Source organism: Polypterus senegalus, chromosome 5 (assembly GCF_016835505.1).
Source record: "Polypterus senegalus isolate Bchr_013 chromosome 5, ASM1683550v1, whole genome shotgun sequence".
NCBI lineage: Eukaryota > Metazoa > Chordata > Cladistia > Polypteriformes > Polypteridae > Polypterus > Polypterus senegalus.
The window spans coordinates 189,720,359-189,747,161 of record NC_053158.1 but is presented as its reverse complement, the minus strand read 5'-3'; the positions used below and the strand labels follow the sequence as shown (position 1 = coordinate 189,747,161).

Below are 26,803 nucleotides of genomic sequence, written 5' to 3'. Positions count from 1 at the left end.
GGGACACCCGGATTGACCAGAGGAGGGATTTTGCCTCCTCCAGACCACGAGGGGGCGACCGCCCTGGTGGCTATGGGGACCATGGGAAGTGCTAGGGGGACAATGTCCAGGGACACCTGGCGTGCTTCCGGGTGCACAGCCGGCGCTTCCGCCACACCAGGGAGTGCCAGCAGGAGTACTGTAAATATTGAATCTAATGATTAAACATGTGTTGGTTGGTGAACCATCGGTGTCCGCCTGTCTGTGTCCGGGCCAGCTTCCACACTATCTATCTATCTATCTATCTATCTATCTATCTATCTATCTATCTATCTATCTATCTATCTATCTATCTATCATATTCAGTGTATACAGCATGTTAGGTTTAGAGGGTCCCCATCATCGTGCATATTCAGAGTACAGTACAGAGTTTTACTTGTTAAATGTTGAAGAGCACATCCATGTTTCCTGTGTGTTTATGTGGTGCGGTGATGATGTTTTGTCCCAAGTATGTGGCGTGGTGGTTAACGTAGGCCCCTACCAACATTTCCTCACTTCAGGTCAATTCAGACCCGCCGGCCCACCTAACCTCCATGTCACTTTGAAGTGGTTTTCAACTGACACACACCGACACAGGACTTCCCACAGACCACAAACAGTGACTACTGTAGGTACACCTATTTGAACCCAGAACTCTGGAGCTTTGGCATTGTTCTTAATTAATGTTATTTAATATGTCCAAAAGGCCTGCTGACTCTGAGTTGGCCTGGCCTGCCTTGCACCGCCACGCCACCCTGCCAGTACCTTGGCATCACTGCTCTGTGATGGGCAGCACGCGTGCATCTGCAATGACCTTCTGGAATGATCTTTTCCAGAATGCCGGCGCTGGCTGTCTGCAGTGATTGATTCCAGGAGTCGGCACCATGTGGTGATGATTTGAAGGATTTGGACGGAGATGCTGTGAGCAGGTCAGGAGTCATTGTCAGACTGGAGAGACAGCTTGATTGCTGTGGCTCAATAGGAGATGAGAGGTTCTTCTGGGTGCGACACTCTTAGTTGTTGTTTTAAATGTTCTCTCCATGGCTGTAATTCTAAGGGAAGTTCAAATAGCAGTTTACAGGCTGGACTTGCCTGATTTTAATACAACTGTAAATATGATAGAATGGAGAAGAGTTGAGCCCTCAGTCCTGCCTGCAATCCCCTTCTTTGTCTCTTCTGTATTATTAGAAGTCTGTGCTTTCTTTGTAATTTTTATTGTATTGATTTTTTAAAAATTACATTACAGTGATTATGGCACAAATCACATGAGGATGCTATGTCCCATTCATCGATGTCCCCATACATATCAGCTACAGTAACCCCCGTAGGACCCATCCCAGCCTTTTCATGCTTTATTGTAAGCTTGTTATATTTCAGCCATTGTTCCTCCCAGGCTCGGTTTCAAGTCCTTGTTTAATGTCCTCCTTGTTCCTTGTCGGGCCATTTATTTCTGTTCATGTTACTCTGGTCAACTCTCTGCTGTATTTTCTTTGCCCGTGTTATCTTCCTGTGTGTTTTGTGGGTGGTCCCCTAAGAGGTGAAGCCTCCTGGCAATCCCCGCAGTTCTTGGACGTTCATTTCAAGGCGCTAGGGAGTGGTGAGTTACTGTGATCTTCTACACTTATTGTGATTTTTGGATTTGGACTTCATGCCGTGTGTTTTGACTCTGTTTTTGGCTTTCTGCATTGAGACTTTGGGACTGGATTGGCTTCTTGTTTTGGGGCAAATCCTCTTGCCTTTGTCCTCCATGAAGCAACAGCATTTTTGTAAAGAATAAATCATTTATTTTATCAAGATTGTACATGGCCCTTTTTGTGTCTAGCTGGGGTTTTTAATGGGATTTCCCCCTCAAGTGGGCATTTTTGGAAGTGCTTTTGGTATTTCTGTACTCTGGAACACCCAGTCGTAACAAAACCATATTTAGCTTTCAATCATCCCCTGTCAGCCCTCATTTCCCCATCACATCTCGAATCTCGTTCCATTTTGTCTCACACATTTCCACATAAACTTTCAAAGAGTTGGTGATTTGATCCCAGCTGTTCTGACACCTAAACAGCTGCCACAAATCGGCAGCTCTTTGAAAGCGAAGGTGGAAACGTGCGAGACGAAATGTTCGCAAATTCGAGACAGATACGTCTATGTAAAGAGGAAAATGTCCGTGAAAAGAAGGGGGGATTCGCCCATCACAAGATAACGTGGTGTGACGCCAAGCCGCATTGCAGCTCCAACAGCGTCAATGGGCGTCCTTCGATGTCTGATGGATGGTGAAGCAAATCATCAGACTTAAATTCTGACATGCGAATGTCTTTGTGGTGCTTTTCTTCATCCATTTCTCACATGGGCAATACAAGCGTCACATATTCCCCATCGTAATGACACGATACATTTAAAGGTCTCACATTCCATCCTCTGTGCCATCTTTTTTTCTTTAAATTCTTTCTTTCCACATCTCACAACACAGCAAAACCAGACGTTGTTTTCTCACCGTGACGATTTCTCACACTGCCACCTGGTGGAATCCTCCAGATTTACTTAAAGTACGCATACAAGTAGAGACATACACCACCAGCATAGCAGCAGCGTCCTCAGGCGCACGCAGTTAAGTATATCCCCGGCCTAACCTGTTTCTATAGTCGTGGCCAAAAGTTTGGAGAATGACACAAATATGAATTTGCACAAAGTTTGCAGCCTCCGTTTTTATGATGGCAATTTGAATCGAGTCCAGAATGTTATGAAGAGCAATCAGATGAATTCCAATTAATTGCCAAGTCCCTGTTTGCCATGAAAATGAACGTAAACCCCAAAAACCCATTTCCACGTTTCAGCCCTGCCACAAAAGGACCTGCTGACATCCTCTCAGTGGTCCTCTCGTGAACAAAAGAGAGTGTCAATGAGGACAAGGCTGGAGATCACTCTGTCATGTTGATGGAGTTAGGATGGAGAGGAGACGAAGGCTTCAGGGCGCCCAAGAAAGTCCAGCAAGCGCCAGGAGCGTCTCCTAAAGTTGATTCAGCTGCAGTCACCACCAGGGCAGAGCTTGCTCAGGAATGGCAGCAGGCAGGTGGGAATGAGGCGAAGACTTTTGGAGGATCGCCTGGTGGGTGTCAAGACAGGAAGCAAAGAAGCCATCAGGTACCGACTGATATAATACAAAAGGTCCAGGGATTGGCCTGCTGGGGTCAAGTCATCTTCTCTGATTAATCCCCTTTCAGGTTGTTTGAGAAGAAAAGGTGTCGAGCGTTACCATCAGTCCTGTGTCACGTCAACAGCAAAGCATCCTGAGACCATTCATGTCAGCCACGGCAGTGGGCTCACTCACAATTTGGCCTAGGAACATAGCCATGAATAAAGAATGGGACCGAAACATCCTCCAAGATCAACTTCTCCCAACCGTCCATGAACATTTTTGTGACCAACAATGAACAATCCATTATGATGGAGCACCGGGCCATAAGGCAAAAGTGAGAACTAAGTGGCTCAGGGAACAAAACATTTGGGCTCCATGGTCAGGAAACTCCTCACTGAGAACTTGTGGTCAATCCTCAAGAGGCGGGTGGCCAAACAAAAACCCCCCAAATTCTGATTATACAAGAATGGGCTGCCATCAGTCAGGATTTGGCCCAGAAGTTGATTGCCAGCATGCCAGGGTGAGTTCCAGAGGTCTTGAAGAAGAATGAAGGGCCAACACTGCAAACATTGACTCATTGCATAAACTTCATGTCATTGTCAGTAAAAGCCTTTGTAACTTATGAAAAGCTTGTCATTCTACTTCAGTATACCATAGAAACATCTGACGAAAAGATCTAAAAACACCAAAGCAGCACATTTTGTGAAAACCAACACTTGGGTCATTCTCAGAACTTTTGGCCACAACTGTATTTCCACCTGTGTGTGTTCTTCATGCACCATTTGGTTTAATTAAACACTGTGACGGACTGGAAATGATCCATTTGAACCTTCAAATCATTTGGATGATATCCTTGGAAAGGAAAAAATCTACACTATAAGAGTCTAACATTGCAGACTAACAAGCCATAAAATGAAATAAAGTCTGAGACTGGCAAGGATTGGTTTCTAAATAAGCAGTTGGGTTGAAACGAAAGCCTGCAGCCACTACAGCCCTCCAGGATCGACGCTGGCCACCCCTGCTTTAATCTGTACAGATCACAGAGAGCCACGCAACATTATACTGTCAATTAGCAGAGAAGGTGCTATCTGATTTATCCTCTTAGCTTCTTCCCACAAAGACACGACCAGATGGGCACAAACGCATTGGCCAGCACCCAACTTGCGTGCCACCCATCCCCATTTCCAAGTATTCTTTCTACAATTTCTTGCTTATTTTTCTTTTTGTCTGTGTGCCGTTAGCCGTTTATGGTTTCATTTGGAGTGAAAGTAACTGTAATGGATGTGTCGGAGCAGTTCACACACACACACACACACACACACACACACACACACACAGGGGAAGTTACAGCCACACACACACACACAGGGGAAGTTACAGCGGCTGCTGCCTTTCTTGCAGCTCACACTTGTCATGCAGTCAGACTTGTAAAAGTTGGGGAGGCCCAAGTCAGCAGCTATCACAAATGAGAAATCGGGGTGTGGGGGGGGATTCGAACCGACTGCTTTTGGGGTGTTTACACACACATGGCAGGGTTCAAGAGGGGGGCACCCTGAACCCCCTACCCCCTTCCTTTGAATCGCTTAGTTTTGTGGTCGATAATAATACCAACAGATGTTTATCTGTTTCCTTGACTCACTGCCTTTCTTTATCTCATCCGTCTTTGTATCTGACGGCCCACGTGAGCTTTCTTTTTTTTTTTTCTTGTATTATGGAAATCTCATGTATAAACTTAAAAAAATGAACACCTCTACCCCGGTGCATCAAGGGCGGCGTTTATCAAAATAGAGCTGCAAAGACGATGCCACTTGGTCAATTTGGACAGTAGGAATGGCGGACATTTCTCTGGAACTGAAAGGTCAGCTGTTGGACAATGGCACCGCCGCCATTCAGATGACCACCAAAGAGGATGATGTGAGTAGCGATATTTCACAGACTCGGCCTTCTCCTTCTGTGCAGCCTCTTCGGAGCTGCGCCGCCCTCTTTGTGTGGCTGATGTGTGTTGTTTTTTTGGCCTTGTTCTTCTGTTCCTTTGTCTCAAAGACTCAAGTGGTTTAAATGGAGGGCCTCCGTGGTTCCACCTGCTTGCTCAGTTACTGCTAATGGACCAGCCTGCTTTCTGTTTGATTTGCTTTTTAACATTCAGAACCCTTAATTTTGCCTTTAATTCCTCAAAAATGATACACAACAAAAAACCTAAATATGACGGCTTTAACAGACCTGCCATTGCTGTGTGTCCAAACATTATGGTGCCCTGAAATGGGTGGGCGGTGTAGATAAAGTGACCAAAATGTTTGCAAGACCCTTTAAATGAAAGTCTGCAAATGTGCACTTTAACTCTTTGAGGGCTGAACAGTCAGTCAGTCATATTCTGACTTAAAACAAGTTCACGGAGGTCTGCTAGAGCCAATCCCAGCCAACACAGGGCACAAGGCAGGAAACAAACCCCGGGCAGGACGCCAGCCCACCGCAGGGCATACACACACACAAAATGTGATAATTTAGGATCGTCAATGCACCTAACCTGCATGTCTTTGGACTGTGGGAGGAAACCAACGCAGACACGGGGAGAACATGCAAACTCCATGCAGGGAGGACCCGGGAAGCGAACCCGGGTCTCCTTTCTGCGAGGCAGCAATTTGATTCAATTGCAGCATCGTATGACGTCATAAGCGCAACTACCCAGTCACGTGCCAGTGCTAAGAAGTCACGTAAATAATGAAAATCAAGAATAAAATTATAACTTTATTATCTCATATTCAAAATGTTAAATTAGTTGTAAGAATTAAATTCTATATATGCAAAAACCTTTATAAATGGCAAAATACAAGCATAGAATTGCACATATAGCACACTACATTCCTGAGGCCTACAGTTCAGTCCCCTTTTTAAACCCTCCGGGTGGCTCAGAGCAAATCTCTTAGTTTGATGTTTTGCTCCATGTGCATGTAAACAGTGTGACCTGATCTTGTTAGTCACTTTTGCAAAAGGTGTCAGCCGAGTATGTTCTTGTCGTATTGACAGGTTGTTATATGTACAGTTTTGCGTATTTTATGGTTGGTTCACAAGAGGATTCCATTTCAGTGGTTTATTTTGTATTTTGATACGTTTTTGACAAAGTTAATTGTGGATCAGTTCTTGATTTCTTTGTTTACATGACACTGTTTGGAAGTGTCACGTGATTGCAATAAAATATTCGATGTCACAGAAGTCAGTCAGTCATTAGAGGAGCAGCTTCAGCGACAGACTGCTGTCACCATCCTGCTCCACTGACAGGCTGAGGAGATCGTTCCTCCCCTACACTATGCGACTCTTTAATTCCACCCGGGGGGTAAACGTTAACATTATACAAAGTTATTGTCTGTTATACCTGCATTGTTATCACTCTTTAATTTAATATTGTTTTTTATCAGTATGCTGCTGCTGGAGTATGTGAATTTTCCCTTGGGATTAATAAAGTATCTATCTATCTATCTATCTATCTATCTATCTATCTATCTATCTATCTATCTATCTATCTATTATCCAACCCGCTATATCCTAACACAGGGTCATGGGGGTCTGCTGGAGCCAATCCCAGGCAGCACAGGGCACAAGGCAGGAACAAATGCCAGGCAGGGCGCCAGCCCACTACAGGGCACACACACACACACACACACCAAGCACACACTAGGGACAATTTAGGATCGCCAATGCACCTAACCTGCATGTCTTTGGACTGTGGGAGGAAACCCACGCAGACACGAAGAGAACATGCAAACTCCACGCAGGGAGGATCCGGGAAGCGAACCCAGGTCTCCTTACTGTGAGGCAGCAGCGCTACCAAAGCACCACCGTGCCGCCCCAGAGCAATAGTTTCCCATGTAAATCAAAATCGAATGTCTGTTGCTGTGTACTATGGCGACCAGCTTGCCATCTCTTGTGCCTCGAGTCACTCACGGGCAGCGTGACGGCTGGCAGGGATAAGCAGCAGGCTGGCTGCCATGTTGTCTTAGCGTGGCAAGAGGCTTTGGCGGCCGTGGCGGTCACGGTCACAGTGCAGTGCGATCTGGTTTGTCATTGTAAGTGATGGTCCACCTGGGCTACGTTGGCATAGGTGCATCAGCTACATGAACGCGTTCAACATCACGATCAGCTGGGGACCGATCAACCAAGGTGGCTACCTCACTTTTATTTTTTGATCTCAATCTCCAGATCATTCACATCAAAATGGGAGTCCAACAAGTCAGAGTCCAGTTCGGTGACAATATGCAAAATGTCATCCACTGAGTATTTTCGCTTCGATCTCTCGCCAGATGACTGTATCATTTTTGCTGTTGTTTGCTCTTCACTACTCGTGTCAGCACAGGGAATCTCGGTCAGACCCACCAAGCTCACTTTCCTTCTAGCAAAGAGAGTCAAAACTAAAACGTAATGGCGGGTTTTGTCATCGTTGACAGCTGATTACCACCCTCAACCCCTCCTGTTGACAAAAGTCGACATCCGCCATAAAAGAGTTAATCACAATGTCTCAAGTGTCTGATTCATAATTTGAAACTGTGGACCAGAGGGGGAATTAAAGGAAAAAAATGTGTCTTTGTCCCAAACATGATGGAGGGCATTGTATGTCTTCAATAAGTAATCGTTAAAAACACTGCCATGATGACGACATTCTTCTTCTTCTTTCGGCTGCTCCCATTAGGGGTTGCCACAGCAGATCATCTTCTTCCGTATCTCCCTGTCGTCTTCATCTTGTTCTGTCACACTCATCACCTGCATGTCCTCTCTCAGCACATCCATAAACCTTCTCTTAGGCCTTCCCGTTTTCCTCTTTACATTTCAGCTTCATCCTCAGCACCCAATATACCCAGCATCTCTCCTCTGCACATGTCCAAACCAACGCAATCTCGCCTCTCTGACTTTGTCTCCCAACCGTCCAACTTGAACTGACCCTCTCATGATGATGACGTTAAAACCAATAAATAAATAAACCCCACAATTATTAGATAAAACCAGGAATAAAACCAGAGCCAGAATCCTCTCCTTACATTTGTTCCCCAGGTGCTTCTCTCTCACTCTCTCTTTGCTTTCCCACCACTTAGCAGGAATGAGACATCGGTGAAAGTTGTCCGTGATCGACTCCCTGTCCCAGCCAATTCAGTCAATACCCGCTGGGACGCTCACAGCCCTACTTCTTCATCCTGCCAGTGCCGCTATCCTTCTGTGTCTACAGGATGACCCTTGGCGCACGCTGGTTGCTCTTCCTCCAATACTCAACAGGTGCAACCTGACGCAGAATCGCCATTCCAGCGCTCTACCGTGGCGGGCATCCCAACTGCTTCTTCACCATCATCCTTGCATGGGCTCCATCCCATTTGTGCACCCTTCTAATGTTTCTTTTCATTTTCTTCCTCATCTTCCTGTCTTTCTCCGTTCTCGCCTTCTGTTCTGCTTTGTGAGTGAAGGTTCACTAAACAATCTGTGGAGGGTCAACCGAGCCAATATGCCTCCTTCACGTGAATATCTAATCAGTCCTTCCCTCCACTGGGGCAGAATGGTGGCTCTGAGGGTAGGGATCTGCGCTGGCGATCGGAAGGTTGCCGGTTCGAATCCCGTAAACTCCAAAAGTGACTCTACTTCGTTGGGCCCTTGAGCAAGACCCTAAACCTGCAATTGTTCTGTCCTGGGTATGACGTTAATCTGCATCCAACCCTGCATGTAGGCCCTCCAACCTGCAGGGAAAACCCATTTGAACTGGTGTGGGGCTGAGGTGTCACCCATTGATTGGCTGTACTTGGGTCCTAATCTGGTTTGTCATGTGGTGGGTGCAGAAATGCGCTGTATCAGTGCCTGCTCCTAACCTCTCCACTTCCCTCCATTAAGCTCCACGCTCTTTCATACATTCGCATATGCGATATCTGAGCCACAATATTTTTAAAAATGTCCCACACCCACTCCAATCCACTAAAGACCCCAGACATGAGTTACTACATAGCCGCCCCACCATAAGCTTTCAGTTCACAAAGGAGGGTTACATGTTTAGCCTGATCCATACAAATCTGTAGTGCGGACCTCGGACCCAGCGCTCTAAAGCGAAACACCACTTGAACCTTTCTAAAAGCTACAAAGAAAGTCAAAGAATATACTGTATATACTCGTGGATAAGTTTTCCCACGGATAAGTCGGGACTTGATTTTACCGTATTATTTCTGGTATTTTTTAATGTCGGTTGTATAAGTCAAATGCGGAAAAAACTCACGCTGTTGGTCCAAGAGATTACGATATGCTAACACCCACCTGAGAGAGTAACCACAGAGCACACGGCCTTTATTTTCTATGTATTGTGTCTACGTGACCACACGGTAATGCCCGAACTATTCTGAAGCGACGTTTGCACATGTTTTGTGTTTTTTGTTGTCTCACACCCTCACACACTTTTATCGTAAGAGCATCCCTTATCTACGATGGAACATTCGATCAGAAGAAAATATAAATCTGGTTTTAAATTAAAAGTCGTTGAAGTGGTGAAAGAAATCGGTAACTGCGCTGCTGCAAAAAAAATCGATGCGTCTGAGAAACTGATGTGAGATTGGAGGAGTCAAGAAGATGTAAAAACAAAAATTTAAGTTTCGCATTTTTGAACGGGCGTATAAGTCGGGGTCTGATTTTATGATTGATTTTTTGGGCTTCAAGACCCGACTTATACTCAAGTATATACTGAAATCAATCCATTAAAAGTCCCATTATTTCATAGTCCGTACAGGCTTGAGTTACTTGGGTTCTGTCGTTGATTTCCGAAATCCCCTATCTGTTGTGCTTGACTCTTTATCCCTTATCGCTGCTTGAGAATCCCACTGCTGCCACCACTTGTTATGTCTTTCATCTGCCTGCATTACACACAGTAGTGGGCCTGGAAGAGGGAAGGGGAAGTATGCAAGATATGTTAGAAGTTTAATGACAACAGGCCATTCCAAATCATCTTTTTCCTCGCTGTCGGAGACTCTTCTGAATTCTATACCAGTAATTGAAACGGAATATTCCAAGTAAATAGTCAATAGGTTTAATTTTTTGGTTGGGTAGTCACGTTGTTTATGGGTAGAACTAGCTCCTGATTTCCACCCGATATAGAAAGTGACAGTCCAATTGTTACATGGTGTGGGAGTGGCGGGCTTGAGCTGGAGGAAAGCCATAAAGGCGTGGGGAGAGGAAGTGGAGAAAGGGAGCTACGGGCTTTTGGCCTCGGAGGAAAGACATTGGTTATGGATCAACACCCCAGTGAAGGCAGCAGCTGGGGGTGGCGGGTAGAAGTCCCCAGGATGCCTCTGGCTATGTAGTGGTCTAGGGGGTGAAACATCCGTGAACGGCGGTTTCCAGCTGACGACCCTGCAGCTTACCTAACAGCACCGGTGGAGGTGCGACAGACTGAAGAGAACTGGCCAAGAGCGCTCTGTACAAATCATCTCCTTCTTTTTGTCTCCCTGCAGGTTTTGTCACTTGGTGCTGATGTCCTCCCGGAGTATAAGCTACAGGCTCCTCGCATCCACAAGTGGACAATTCTACACTACAGTCCATTCAAGGCAGTGTGGGACTGGCTAATACTACTGCTGGTGATCTACACAGCCATCTTTACGCCTTACTCGGCAGCCTTCTTGCTCAATGACCAGGAAGAAGTCAAACGTATGGACTGTGGCTATTCATGTAATCCACTCACAGTGGTAGACCTGATCGTGGACATCATGTTCATTATTGATATCCTCATTAACTTCCGCACCACCTATGTCAACAGCAACGACGAGGTGGTCAGTCATCCCGGCCGCATCGCTGTGCATTATTTCAAAGGCTGGTTCCTAATCGACATGGTGGCGGCCATCCCATTTGATCTGCTCATTTTCAGGTCTGGCTCTGAGGAGGTAAGCTTGTGTGATCTCGTCTCAAAGGGGAGATTGGTGGAGTGGAGTGGGAAAATCATTGGGTGTTGTGATTATTTAATACTCACAAAATGGCCAGGACCTTGCCTTTCTACCAGACATCTGGCTGAACTTTAGTTGGGCCTACGTCATATCCCGAACATTAAATATATAGCATTTATTAAATAGAGAAAGCATCAGTGTCACTGCAGACGTGTCCATTTCATCTGCACCCTGTGGAAACCATTTTTGTGAAATTTCTGTCCCACTTGTGAACCTTAGCTCTAGTCTTAAATGTTTGTGTCAGTGTTTACCATACACATGGTGGTTTCAAAGCCAGGATCATATACTCTGTGACCCATGTGTGGTGATGTGGGTCTTGCTCCATGCTCCCTCTTCTCTTTTGGGTGCTTCTCGAACCCAACACCATCAGTAACGTAACCGAATGAGCTGGTGGATGAGGACAAATCACACATGGAGCAAAGGGAAGGTGGAAAATGTGCAAGTGCTTTTATGAAAACAAACCACAACTAAACAGTGTCCAAAGTGCAGTGCTTCATAGACTGATTTATTTAATTAATTAATTAATTAATTAATTAATTAATTTAATTAATTATCCATAAAAATGATGTTAATCCAAATGTTTAAAACCAGGCTAAAATGAGAATAAAAACACCAGCAAGAGTCATTGGGCCAAACGGGCTGAGCCAACCTCCTTCCCAGTCTATCCAACTCACCCATGGCTCGCTCAACTGGAGAGACTTCAGGAGCCACGGTCCTCTCACTATGTCTCACTACGTCTGCCAGACCACTCGGGGTCGGTTGTTCTCTCTCCCTCCTTCTCGCATATGCGAGATTCCAGGATAGGACGCCACCTCTATCAGACTCACTCCTCAGCATGATCAGTGGGTACAATCCGTCCCTCGACTGCCGATTCCTCGCTCTGACACATGGGACCCCTGACCGCGCTGACTTCTCTCTCTTCAGCCGGCTGGCTCATTCTCTCTCTTTGCACCAATAATGCAGTCTCGCTCTGCCTGCCTCTTTTCTCTTTTGTTTCTTCTCCTCCGTTTCTTTCTGGCGGCCCATACTTAAACAGCTTTGTGGGTGCAGCCGATGAAGCAATTGGGAAAGGCCGCACCCTCACGTGCAGGTGCGTGTCACCCCTATTACCTCATCAACTCCCCGCAGCTGCACGAGTGTGCCTACCGGATACTGACACGGCCAAACGGATTATTTAAAACCCAGCCATTCTTTTGGAGCCACTGACCTTCTAAACCACACCATGAATTTAGTATCCTTTTGTCCTCCAAACTGCCAAAGTTCTCTGAGGGATTGATTCATCAATTTGTAGGACAGATTCCTTAAAGATATGGATCCATACTGACTTGATAGCATCACGTAGTTCCAGCTTATCTTTTTGGGCCTGCTGTGAAGCTTCTGTTCCACCTCATGTTGGGGTGATCAGTTGGATTAAGACATTGGAGACCACTGGAGTAAACTCATTGTAGTACTGGTGGGATCAACTTGAGCTTATGCTTGCATTCTGACAAGGCGTGTTATCCACTTGAAAAAGAGTACACTGCATCCATAATGGGATACACGTGGTCCATAACATGGCTTTGGTACTCTGTGGCATTCAAAGGATGCTAGTGTGCTAAGGAAACAATCCATGAGACCGTCACTGTTGCCCTTTAAAGTTGTCACTCCATTTTACCCTTACCACCTGCATGTCATGATTTGTCTGACTATTTTTCCTATCCGCAGTTGTCCACATTTGGTCATCCAAAGTCCAGTATAGCCTGATATGTTTTAGAACATTAGAACAATCTCGGTGAGAACAGGCCATTCAGCCCAACAAAGCTCACCAGTCCTGTCCACTTACATCTTCTAAAATGACATCAAGTCGAGTTTTTAAAGTCCCTAAAGTCCTACTGTCTACCACGCTACTTGGTCACTCACGCCATGTGTCTGTAGTTCTCTGTGTCAAGAAAAACTTCCTAATGTGTGTGTGAAATTTACCCTTAACAAGTTTCCAACTGTGTCCACATGCTCTTGATGAACTAATTTTAAAGTCACAGTCTGGACCCACTGGACTAATATCCTTTATAATTTTAAACACTTCAGGCAGGTTTCCTCTTAATCTTCTTTGTCTTAAACTGTCAAGGCTCAGCTCTTTTAATCTTTCCTCATAACTCATCCCCCGTAGCCCTGGAATCAGCCTTGTTACTCTTCTCTGGACCTTTTCTGTTATGTCTTTTTTGTAGCCTCGAGTCCAAAACTGCACAAAGGAGTCCAGATGAGGCCTCCCCAGTGCGTTATAAAGCTTCAGCATCACCTCCTTGGACTTGCACTCCACACATCAGCGCGCAGTATAACCTGACATTCTGTTAACTTTCTTAATGGCTTCTGAACACTGTCCGGAAGTCGATAGCTACAACTCCTAAATTCTTCTCATGTACTTTTTGATTTTGAGATCTCTCACTGTGTATTTGAACCTCACACTTTTACTTCCTATGTGTAATACTTTATATTTACTAACATTAAACTTCATCTGCCACAAATCTGCCCAAGCCTGTATGCTATCCAAGGCCCACTGCAACAATTCAGTCGATTCTCAATTATCTGCTATCCACCTATCTTGGTATCATCTGCAAACTTAACCAGCTTGTTACTTATATTCCTATCCAAGCCATTTATATTTATTAAAAACAGCAGCAGCCCCAGCACTGCCCCCTGCTAGACGCAACTCTTAACGTCAGCCAATCCTGATGAAGTTCCTGACACTATCACCCTATGCTTCATATGTCTGAGCCAATTCTGTACACATCTACACCCCACAAACATATTATTTATCATACAAAATTCCGTAAAAATGCTTCTTCTTTTTCTATTTCTCTCCTCCACACCTCCCAGGTTAGCTTTGTCCGTCTTCCACACCTAACTCCAACTCACCTAGATGAGTTCAAGTGGCTCCTTTTATCTTGGACCCGCAATTACTACCAGTGCTAGGGCATAACCCGATGGAAGTTCTTCTGGGTCAAACAGAAGCCACACAAAGTAAGGATCATTAATCCTGGAAGCACCCCCTGGCAGCCCTCACAGGAACCCAACAGGGCTGGCCTGTTTGGACTATATCTCCCACCATGATCTACTGATGTGTGTGTAGGTGTGGGAATCCTGACCCAGGGATGTTCCCCTTTAATGTATCAGAGGAACATGTAGTCCTGGCAGGTTATCTACCTCTGCTCGTCCATCACATTGGCCTCCCAGCCAGGTGCTGTTCTTCAGTCCAACACTGCCGGGAGACCAGTGTGCCCACTTCTGCACTGGCATCTATGATAGTACAGAAACACTACACAAAATAAAAATTGGCAGATAGACAGATAAAGGAGAGACACATTATAAAATAAATGTAGATAGACATGAAAGGCACTATATTATAGATAGATAGAAAAGGCACTATATAATAGATAGATATGAAAAGCGCTATATAATAGATAGATAGATAATGGAGAGACACTACATAGCATAAATACAGATAGACAGATATGAAAGGTTGTGTCGTTGTGATATTTCCCTCTACATACCCTTTAACTAGGGTTAAGTGTACTTATCAGAATTATTACCGGGTTGGTCTACTGTCTAAGATTAATTTACACATAGAGTACATAGTGTAAGTTAATGGACGCTTGGTGGCACTAAGGCCACCTTTCTCCTAACAGACAGATACAAACACTGTTTAAAAGCACCCAAGTATTTTAATTTCTTCTATAAAGTGCACAAAGCACCTACTCCACCACAATACACAATAATCAATAATCACAATACAATAATCCTCCTCTCCTCCCAGCAGCACTGTCACACTCCCTTCCAACTCCGGCTCAGTCTGCTGGGTTTCCCATAGTCCTTTTTATTGTCCTTGATCCGGAAATGCTTCTGTCCTTCAGTCCATGTGCTTCCATAGTACTTCCGGGTCAGATGAAATTTTTTTCTTCAACCCTGAAGTACTTCAGTTCTTCCATCCCCGTGACTTGGAAGTACCTCCTGGCTATAATAGAAACAGAAGTCTCCGTGTCTCCCTGCAGCGTCCCCTGGCGGCACCCACGGTACCCAGCAGGGCTGTGAAGCCAAGTTTCCATTTTCCATGATGTCCTGCGGGAATCCGAAGCACCTCTAGGCTGCAGGGAGGACACCATCTAACATCCTGAATGTGTCGACTGGGATGAACTGCCAGCTGTCCATCACAATAGATATATACATACACACAGACCCTAACCACCACAGTGCCCTATGAATGACACACACAGCCTGTTAACATCTAGCACTTTAAACCACACAATTGCCTTCTGAATAACACAAACTGTCACTCTCTCAGCACTTCAAGAGACTTATTTATTATCAGCACAAACAACGTACAATGTTTTAAATAGATCTCAGACCTAAATATTACTTTTTGTCTCCAAGAATACATTTAAACATACAAAGACTCAGCATCCTTGACTATAGGCCATTTATCAGCCTTTCTTTACATACTGTTCCCTACTACTGGGTTGAGCTATCACCCCCCTTTAGCCTTAATAAACCTCAGAGCGTATGGTGAACCTCCGGCTGCACCAGGTAGTCAAAGAAATATACCTTATTACTTCAATCACTCTAAACATGAAGACAAAGCATAGAAAGTTAAAAGCAGGGTGGTATTTATTACATTAATAATAATACCAAACAGAACAAAAATTAATAAAAAATAATCTTGATAATAAAGTCTGGATATATATAGTCTTTAAAAAAAGCTTACGAAAAAGTAAAGATGGATAGGATGAATGTCGCAGGCAACTTAGCAACTTGTTGTCCCAGATGCCCATCCTTTCTCAGGTTATAAAGTAATTGATAGCCTGAGGCATCGCCATGTCTTTCTCTTTTTGTCTGAACAGCTATTTTAAAAGTGAGGTACAAATCGTGAAGAGGATATCCTTTGATGTGTATTGCATTTCATTTTCTTTTTTACTGTGTAATATGTATCACATTATCAGGTACTGTTGTTACATTTAAGATGGCGGTGATGTTAATCTGATTGATTATATTTACAGCTGTAATGCCCTAACCAATACCACCAACTGTGCTAACCCACTAGTAAAGGTTCAATGATTTCAATTCAGACGTCCCAAGGTAAGGACCTGCCTTGAACGCCGGCCATTAGGCCCAGCCCCACGCACACTAGCACTCACTCATGTCTGCCATCCCTGACACGATCAGTGAGATAATGAAGACTTTGTCCAGGGTTCAAGCTCCATGTAGCCATTCTGCTGCCAGCTCCATCTCCAGGTCTGTGTTGTCTATATGGCAGTGCCATTGAGTGATATGACATACAAGGGATCCAAAGTTCAAGTGAATGTCGACAATGTAGGCCTGACCATCTGACCCTGCATCTGGTAGCGACTAACGTAATATTCTAATGATAACGTAATAAAGCCCGCAGAGACACGTTCCAGATCAAGTTGTTCTTATTTAATAAACCAAATGTATGCTGTGTGTTCTCGGCTCCTGCACTCACTGTTTTCATTAGCAGCCTAAGTAAGAGAGGACTTTCAGGGTCTTATTATACATACAGCTTGTGTGTCACCGGAAATGCTTCCCAACGTGTCCAAAGACTGAAATGTCAATTACTGTAAGCATTTCTTCATTCACCATTAAATGCACATTTTGACCTTTTGATTGAATTAGTTACTGGCAGCCATCTGTGTGAGAATATTGTCACAGATCTGACTTAAATAACGCCGAGTCTGGCGATTTTAATGAGTTTGTATCTGAAGTGACTGGTTTTCAACATTCCTTCGCCTGAATAAAGTGGGCATCACAATTTTAAATTCAGACAGCAATGTGGAAATTGCAGGGCCTTCACAAAGTGTTGAGACCCCTTGACTTTGTTACATTTTGTTGTGTTGCGGCCTTGTTGCTAAAATCATTTCAATTCTTTTTTCCCCCAACTCATCAAGCAACAGTCAACACCCCAGAATCACAAAGTGAAAAAAGGATTTTAGAATTTTTTACAAATGTATTGAAAATGAACAAAAGTTAGATCTGGGAACCCACACTTCACCCTTGGAGTATCACCACAGAATGTCGTCCCTTCACCCTTGGTCAGTCACCGATAAACCTAGTCAACGAGGGATGGAGGGGTTTGTTTCAGGCATACAACCGGTGACCCATCACAAGGCTCCCCACTTTGCATTTTCCTCCCTTTCTCATTCATTTCGATTGTAATGCACAACTCCACGTGCCCCTATTAAAGACTCATCATGACCCATAGTTTAGAACATTAGAGATCATAACTTGGAAAATGGAAAACAAAAATCATCATAAGTCACAACAGTCCGGTGTGTCCTGAAGGTCATGTCGTGTGTACTCTATGATCTGTGGACTGCTGATTGGTGGTTCACCTGGTACAAGGCTTTCTCACAGACATGTGCCTGGTTTTCCTCAGGGGTCACTCTGGTGTCGTCCTACTGTATTTGAGTCAAATTTCTATTTCCTAAATGTCTAGAAGAACAAAAAACATTTGTCTACACTGATACCGAAAAAAAACAATGCTCCTCACTTTCTTTTTTTTTCTCTTGACAGACCACCACATTGATTGGTCTCCTGAAGACTGCTCGCCTGCTGCGATTAGTGCGTGTGGCACGGAAGCTGGACCGTTACTCGGAGTATGGTGCTGCTGTCCTGTTCCTTCTCATGTGCACATTTGCTCTTATTGCTCACTGGTTGGCGTGCATTTGGTACGCCATTGGCAATGTGGAGCGCTCCTCTTCCTTTCCCCGCATTGGCTGGTTGGACTCCTTGGGCGAACAGCTTGGTAAACAGTACAATGACACGGACCCCGCCTCTGGACCCTCCATTCAAGACAAGTATGTGACTGCCTTGTACTTCACTTTTAGCAGCCTGACCAGCGTGGGCTTTGGAAACGTCTCACCCAACACCAATTCGGAGAAGATCTTCTCCATCTGCGTCATGCTCATTGGCTGTAAGTAACTATTTGGGTCATAAGTAAGTAGCAGAAGCTGCTGTCCATAACTTGCTCATTGTGGCTGGGATGAACAAGTTTAGAATGTAAAATAAATTATAATCTACAGTAATATTAAAAGGCAAAAAGGGGAACGATATGGAAATGTGCTTCCCCACCAGTTGCCTCCTGCCAGGTCCCCCAGCCGTAAATAGCTAGACAGGAAGTCCTCTGTCGTCTTTCCTCTTGTGAGTCTACCCCAGTCTCTTTTTGGCAAAGAGAGTTGTCTGTTTTATTATCTGATGATAAGTCTGTTATTGGATTGGCACACTCTAAGACCCTAAACTTCACACACAAACACACACAATCCTATCCGTACAATTATATACGAGTGATGCCTACAATGCCAGTCTCTCCTTAATACTCATGGTCTGGTATGAAGAACACACGGGTATCCCTGGCGCACTTGGAGGCTGGCACACCTTGGTTAAAACCGCTTACTAACCAATGACGTGTACTTTCACCATGAACTCTATTGCTTTTGGGAACGTCTTCCCTCGGTTTATTTTATTACTTCAATTAATGTAAATATATAAAGGCAGTATATAGACATTTAGAAGCAATTTATTAAAGTAGAATAATTATACAAGTAGAAGAAAAGATCATAGAAAAATATGGCAAAATGTTTGTGTGTGTGTGTATGTATGTGTATATATATATATATATATATATATATATATATACAGTAATCCTCCTCGATCGGGGGTTGCATTCCAGACCCTCCCCCCCCGTGATAGGTGGAAATCCGCGAAGTAGAAACCATATGTTTGTATGGTTATTTTTATATATTTTAAGCCCTTATAAACTCTCCCACACTGTTAACATTATTAGAGCCCTCTAGACATGAAATAACACCCTTTAGTCAAACGTTTAACCTGTGCTCCATGACAAGACAGAGATGACAGTTCTTTCTCACAATTAAAAGAATGCAAACATATCTTATCTTCAAAGGAGCGCCGTCATAAAGGAGCGCGTCAGGAGCAGAGAATGTCAGAGAGAGAGAGAGAGCGCTCGCTAAGAAAGGCAAACAATCAAAAAATCAATACGTGCTTTTAAGTATGCAGAAGCACCGCGATAAAGTGGCATTTTGTAGAGGAGTGTCAGTATCTTCTAGGCAAACAGCTTCTGTGCAAACAGCCCCTCTGCTCACACCCCCTCCGTCAGGCAGAGAGAGTGAGAAAGATGGAGAGAAGCAAACAATCAAGCTCCGCACAGGAAGCATATCTTATATCATTGAGGAGTTTTAGTTAATATGTAATACATGCTCTGATTGGGTAGCTTCTAAGCCATCCGCCAATAGCGTCCCTTGTATGAAATCAACTGGGCAAACAAACTGAGGAAGCGTGTACCATAAATTAAAAGACCCATTGTCTGCAGAAAGCGGCGAACCAGCGAAAAATCAGTGATATATATTTAGATATGTGTGGCAGTAGGGGGCAGTAGTGCACCCTTGAACCCTCAGGGATGACTCCAGACACCAGGTAAAAGTCCACGACCCTTTATTGTTTAATAACAATGTGCACCAAGCACCCTCCACACTACTCATAAACCAATACTCTAAGTCACACACAATAAACTCTCCTCCTCGCCCAGACACTTGCTCCTCTACCTCCCAGCTCAGCTCAGTGTCTGGACTGAAGCACCGTCCTTTTATAGCCCCTGACCCGGAGGTGTTCCTGTCCCGGCAGTCCACAGTTCCTTACTCCTTCCGGGTCAGGGCAATCAGTCTTTTACTTTAACCCGGGAGCACGTTGTTAGTTCCTGTCACGTGACCATGACGTACTCCCGGGTCATAGGGCATGAAAGAGCCCATAAGCCCCCCCACAGCGACTCCTGATGGCCCCCAAGGTATCCAGCAGGGTTGTGTAAAAATACTACAAGGTCCATAATGCCCTGCTGGACCTCGGGGCATGATCCTGCTGTCGGGAGAGCTCCTCCTGGCGGCCTGGGGGTGCGGACCGGCATGGAAAGCCGGCAATCCTTCACAATGCTTACATTTAAAATCCGCGATAGAGTGAAGCTGCGAAAGTCGAAGCGTGATATAGCGAGGGATTACTGTATATATATGTATATATATATATATATATGTATATATATATATATATAATGAAAACAAAAAAGAAATTGAAAGGTTTGGGGGATCCACTCCGTGTATTTCAACAACGCAGTAAATCAATTGACTGTGAATAGAGTAGTCGTAAAGGACGGAGTCAGGCAGTGGCTAAAATGGAGAGTGGCGTGCTCAGGCCTTACAGGTGTAGGGCAGGAAGAGGCGGGTCCTTATTCGAGAAGTGAGGTCTGTAGGGAGGTGTGGCCTGGTAACTGAAGTGGGTGGAGCCCTAGTTGGGCTTCCCTTCTGGTGGTCTGTAGAGGGAGAAAAGGCATTAGTGCAGCTCATCAACCCCTAACTCTGCATCCTACCATCAGTTAAGCCCTTAGACTGCCCCCATGCACGTGTGTGTGACAATACTGTATATATATTGTAACAAAAGGTGCTATATTGGCACCTGACCCAACACAGACAGACACGGAAGGCACACTGATAAAACAAATAATTGTTTTATTTCAGTTTCTTTGCCTGTGGGCAATGCCTTCCCCGTTCCCACAGGCACAACACAGTCCCACAAACAAAACCACAACACCAAATTCTTCCTCTTCTTCTTTCTCCACCACTCCTCTCCGTTAAACTTTCTCTCCCTCCTTCCAACTCTGGCTCCTGAGTGGTGGCTGTTGGCTCATTTTATAAGCCACCCGGAAGTGCTCCAGGTGCTCGATTGCCCATTTCTGGCTGCACTTCTAGGTGTGGTGAAAACACTGCCCATAAGGGCCCAGCAGCTCCTGCTGCAGCACCCCCTGGCGGCGCCTGCAGATCCCAACAGGGCTGCACCAAACTCCAATTCCCATGAGTCCGAGACACCATATTGCAACCCAGGGGGGTTGCCAGCTTGCGTCCCAGGGGAGGTATTGGGTAGCCCATGCTTGCTCCCCTGGAACATATACTGAAGGGACATCCTGGGCATCCGTCACAATACATATAAGAAAGGTTTTATTATCAAAAATACCTTACAAAAAGGCTTCTTATATGTTGTGTAGCCACAAATGCTCTCTTCTCCTCTTCTCTTTCTCTCTTTTATTTACGCACTCCTCCCAGATGTGTGTTGCCCAGGTCCTCTCCCAACTCTGATTCAACTGGACAAGACAGTGCGGTTGATTTTATTAAAGACCCAGGAGCACTTCCGGTGCCAGGGCATTGCCCTTTCTAAGCACTTCTGGGTGATATGGAAGTCCTATTAAGTAGGGAGTGTAACTCCCTGCAGCAGCTCCCACAGTCCCCAGCTGGGCTGTCCCACAGGACCACAGTTCCCAGCATTCCCTATGGGTGTCTGAATCGGTACCGAAGCCCAGGGATGCTGCCCTCTAGTAGGTCAGGGGAAGCATACAGCCTCGATATGGAACCTCCTCTTCCAGTCTCTCTGTAGTATTGGCCTCCAAGCAAGTTAAAGGAATGGGGTCCGCCAGCCCACACGTGCCATCCTTTACAATATATACTCTGTTTGTGTGTATGTATGTGTGTGTGTGTATATATATATATATATATATATATATACAGTATATTGTAATAAGGAGACGAAACACAAGAAAAGATCTGGGGGTACCACCTTGGTAACCTTGTATATTTGTAGTTTGTGTGAAAATAAATACATCTTTAGAGACAGGATTCCAATACAGAACTTGGAGAATGATCCAGAGAGAGGGAGAAAGAGAGGAAGGATCAGAGAACAGTGCCAACCCCTGATTTGGTGGGTAGTCACATTTACTGAAGCTCATAAGCTGTCTCCCATAAACACATGTGTGACAGAATGTATATATATAGTCAGAACTGGTCCAAACACCTTCAGGAAAACACCAGTACTTTATGAAACACATGTATTACTGCCAAAAGTCCCACGCAGTACACAGTGCTTCTAGCACAAAACACCTCCAAAACGGGTCTCTCTCAATGTCCATGGGCTGCCTTTCTTCCTCCTATCACTGGAGCTTCGTCCACCTCCAGCTCCCGACTCTAGCTCCCCGACTGTAGGAAGGCAGTCCCTTTTATATTCACCTGGATGTGCTCCAGGTGCTTGTTGATGACCTTCCTGGTGTGGCGGAAGTGCCGCACAAGCACCCGGGAGCACTCCAGGTGTCCCTGGAAGGTTCTTCCTCCACCTGCCCAGGTGTGGTGGAAGTGCAGGTTTCCCAGACTCCTCAATGCTCGATGCGCCCCCTGGCGGTTGCCACAGGCCCCCTCCTGGCTCCGTCCCCATGGTCCCCTCCTTATCCAGGGTGGTTGTCCACTTATCGCCCGGGGGACATATAAGCTGCCTCCTGGTCCTTCCAGGCATCCCGGCTGGGTCTGGCTCCTAACCTCCTGCTACAATATACATATATATAAATAAATCCTTCGATGAGATGTGACTTTTTGAAGAAACTTTTTAGAAGGAAGTCCCGCAAGACAGAGATTTTTACTGTGAGATTCTTTCAAATCACATCCTACTTACAACTATTTTCAAACAAGACCACCGTCATCAGGTGCATTCCGGCACTTAACCTGGACAGACACCAATCCATTAAAGGGCTTACTTATGAACACACACACACACACTTACAAAGGTCCAGTTTAGAATTGTCCATTCATCTAAATATGGCAGCGAGAAACGTTAAAGTCAAACGAATTAACGTGAAAATTGTCGATCAGTTACACTACAAATTGGTTAAATGCATATCAATAGACTATGCTGAAACAGTTGGTGATGATCGTATGGAAGATGAAAACATTAACTTACAATATCCCATAGAATATCTACAAGCGTTAACACCGTCCGGTGTTCCACTGCCCAAATTACTGTTGAAAGAAGGATGTATCGTAATGTTATTGTGTAATTTATGTCTCAGTGATGGGCTATGCAATAGGACAAGATTAGTTATATTAAAAATTGGTTGAACAATTTTAACGTAAAATTTTAACAGGCGTTAGGAAAGATAATGTAGTACATATTCCATGAATAACATTAGACACAAAAGGAGATCTTGATATGCCATTAGTACTAAAACGTTTACAGTTTCCCGTTAGAATAGCTTTTGCTATGACAATTAACAAATCACAGGGACAAACTTCCAAAAAAGTCAGTTTATTTATTAGAGAGAAAAAAAACAATATTCACTCACAGACAGTTGTACATTGCGTCGTCACGATGTAGCTCCAAAGACGGAATCAAAATTCAATGCGATATTGTATATTCGGTTAACCAAACCCAGGGGTTGGCAAGCAAAGCAAGCAGGGGGCGGAAGCCCCCTAGTGTATACAGCATATATATATATATATATATATAGTAACAAAGGTGCTATATAGGTGCCTGACCCGACACGGAGGCACGTATAAAAAGTACAATGACTTTTATTTTTCTTCAGCTGTGGGACACGTCTTCCCCGTGCCACACAGCCCAAACACAGTCCCAAAACCACCAAGCACAAAACACAATTCTTCACCTCGCTCCACCACTCCTCCCAGACAAGCTTCATCTCCTTCCTCCCAACTCTGGCTCTCCGAGTGGTGGTGGCTGGCCCTTTTATAGCCCACCCGGAAGTGTTCCAGGTGATTAACCACCTGATCCTAATTGCACTTCCGGGTGGGGTGAAGACTCGTCCAGCCGGTCTGTGGGAAGCAGACAGCCCCCCCCCAGCGGCCACCCCGGGCCCCAACCCAGCTGTGGAGGACTCCATCTCCCATGGAGCCCTGCGGGCAGTTGGGGAATCACCGTCGGCCAGGGAGGCTGCCACCAAGCGTCCCGGGAGGTATTGGACTGCCCATGGCGGCTCCCCCAGAACATAAGCAGCAGGGGCATCCCTGCGGGCATGGGACCCGGCTGTCCTTCACAATATATATATATATATATATATATATATACTAGCAAAATACCAGCGCTTCACAGCGAGAAGTAGTGTGTTAAAGAAGCAATGAAAAAGAAAAGGAAACATTTTGAAAATAACGTAACATGATTGTCAATGTAATTGTTTTGTCACTGTTGTGAGTGATGAGTGTTGCTGTCATATATATAGATATATATATATTTATACACACACACATAAACATATATATATACTGTCAGGGATGCCAGGGGCTATGACCCGGCCGGGACGCCAGGAGGGACGGAAGAGGGTCAGAGCCCGGCCTGATCACGGGGTGCGCCTTCCGGGTTGTTTTGGGAGCCACGGGTCAAGGGCTTGGAAGCTCTTCCCTGTAGGGGCCCGTGGCCACCGCCAGGAGGCGCCCCAATGCCTTGGGATTTGTTTCCCCAGCACTCCTGCCACACCAGGAAGTGCTGGGGAAGACTGAGACGGTGCCCGGGGGCAGCGGGAGGACAGCCGACACTTCCGCCACGCTGGGGCGTGGCCAGAAGATTGCCGGGAACACCTGGGGCTCATCCGGGTCCTTCATAAAAGGGGCCGTCTCCCGTCATTCAGGGCTGGAGTCGGGTGGAGGTAGGACGAAGCTGTGGAGAGTGGAGGCGCCCAAGAAAGGCATTGTGGCCAGGACATTGGGTATTTGGGGGTTTTGTGCGTGACTGGGTCTCTGTGACCATTATTTGGGGGTCTTGGTGACCTTATAATTCCTGTAAATATTGTAAATAAACGTGTGGTGGTGTCAAAACAACATGTCCGCCTGTCTGTGCCCGGGTACCGTTCACATCTGGCGTAGTCGGCAGGATGCTCCGCCTGTTACAAGGCGGAGACCTGTACAAAAACATATTGTTGTGGACGGCCCGGTGCAGCAGGGGACCCCACCCACGTACGCGGTGCTGCGTGCACACAGCCCCGCGGTAAAGGAACCCCACGGACCGCCAGGGATCCGCAGGAGGGCGTTATTCCCTGATGCGGGAGGCGGCATGCCTACAATGAGTGCAGCGGTCTCCAACGAGCGCTCCGTTGCTGGAGGCGCCGGGGCGGCATGGCGCCAAGAAAGGCCACGCCGAGGAGGTGTCCTCGGTTTGACGAGTCCGGGGAGGTGAGTTCCCTGCCTAGCGGCAGCGGCCCATGGGGGCCGGGCGTGTTTTCTTTGTTGCAGACAGGGGCTTCCCGGATCCACGTCAGTGGCAGGCGCATGCCGGTCTGCGGGGCTCCGGCAGCACAGCGCAGCCGCGAGGGCTGCGGAGGAGGGACGCTGCAGCTCAAAGGTGCCGGCAACAACAAGGCTGCCGGCAAGCACGCCGCCGCCGCAGAAGGGGAGCCAAGATGGCGCGGACCAGAAGTCCCTCCCTGACAGGCACGCGATTGGGCGGTGTGTCTTGTGTACCCGCCGATGACTGCAGAGAGGCGGGACCAACGAATGTCCATCACGGGCAGGGGGAAGACCCGATTGGGCCGGAGGAAAAGGCCCACAGGAAGTGGCCGGCGTCGGAGGCTGACAGACAGGTAGGCTCCGCGTCGGTTAACTTCCTGTCTTTGCCGGCTGCTTTGGCGGAGCTGGGGTTGTCCCTTCAGCCCACAGAGCAGCGTGTGTTACAGATGCTATGTGCCCTCCGGGCTGAGGTGCTGGAACTGGAGAGGAAGGCGCTCGCGGCGCTGAGAACGTTTCAATCAACAACGGGACGGCGCGACGCTGGAATCTCCAGCCGGAGAGGTACAGCGGAGACGGTGAGTACAGCCGACTCCGTACAGCATGCAGGAGGGTCTGTTGAAAAAGGCTGTGATGTTAACGATCAGTTCCGAGTAAGCAGCCCTCCGACAGGAGTGCGGCGCGCGGGCTGCGCTTGGCGAGGGGAGTCCGAGGGCGCTGAATGGACACGGGCTGCTAAGTGCCCGGGTCCTAGCGCCTCCGCCCGAGTTGGCTGCGGTCTTGCGCCGCACTATAGGGACGCAGAGCGGGACAGAGCGCCTTTTATTCCATAAGGGGTCTCAAACCGTCAGGGCGTCCCAGAGTGAAGGGAGGAATAAAGGGCTGGGTGCCGATTCCTCCGATAAGGTGAGACGCGTTGCTGGGTGCACGCGTGGCTGGCTGCCCTCTGAGAGAGCAGAGGGAATCCCTGAGGCCGGGCGAGAGAGAGGGCGGTGCCGGCGACTCCATCGTCGAGAGGGACACGGAAGCCGCGGAGAGGGTGCCGATCAGGCAAGTGCCGGGTGCGGTTGGGGAGCGCTGCCCGTGCGTGGCACGAGCTGGGTGCTTTGGCAGCGGTTCTGCCCTGTGTTCTCTTTGTAGGGACGGACCCGGCGAGTTGAAGGAACCCCTTCGTGGCGGAACAGCCCTCTGATGTCGGGCCGTCTGCAGAAGGATCTCTCTGTCGGTGCGCAGGTGCGCTCGCAGCTGGAGGAGCCAACGGGGGAACGAGTGGCTCAGAACAAAGGGGCGTGGAGGTCCCGGAGGGGGTGCCCACCAAGGAGGCCCCGGGGTGCCGGTAAAAGGGGGGAGCACAACCTGTGCGAGGCACAGGGATGCACCATGGGTTGGTGTCTGGATTGTGTCTCCGCCCCTGTCTTTGCTAGGAGTGCGGGGCCGGACCCCGGCTGTCCTCGAGTGGGGCCCGTTTCGGAGCTCTGCTGCCCTCGCGGGACGGGTCGCTCTTACCCACAGTGGTCTTCGCTGGCTGTGGGGCACTGTCAGGGATGCCAGGGGCTATGACCCGGCGGGACGCCAGGAGGGACCGGAAGAGGGTCAGAGCCCGGCCTGGATCACGT

At 46.7% G+C, this 26,803-nt stretch overlaps 1 protein-coding gene across 2 annotated transcripts in view; it reads left to right on the top strand.

The window, feature by feature from the left end:
- The window catches only part of kcnh2b (potassium voltage-gated channel, subfamily H (eag-related), member 2b), a 580,789-nt gene that overhangs the window by 496,347 nt on the left and 57,639 nt on the right, over positions 1–26,803 (top strand). For both annotated transcript variants that reach the window (XM_039753827.1, XM_039753828.1), the window contains 2 exons: positions 10,609–11,034; positions 17,653–18,052. In XM_039753827.1, the coding sequence (XP_039609761.1) occupies positions 10,609–11,034; positions 17,653–18,052 (826 nt within the window). The remainder of the gene's footprint in view (positions 1–10,608; positions 11,035–17,652; positions 18,053–26,803) is intronic.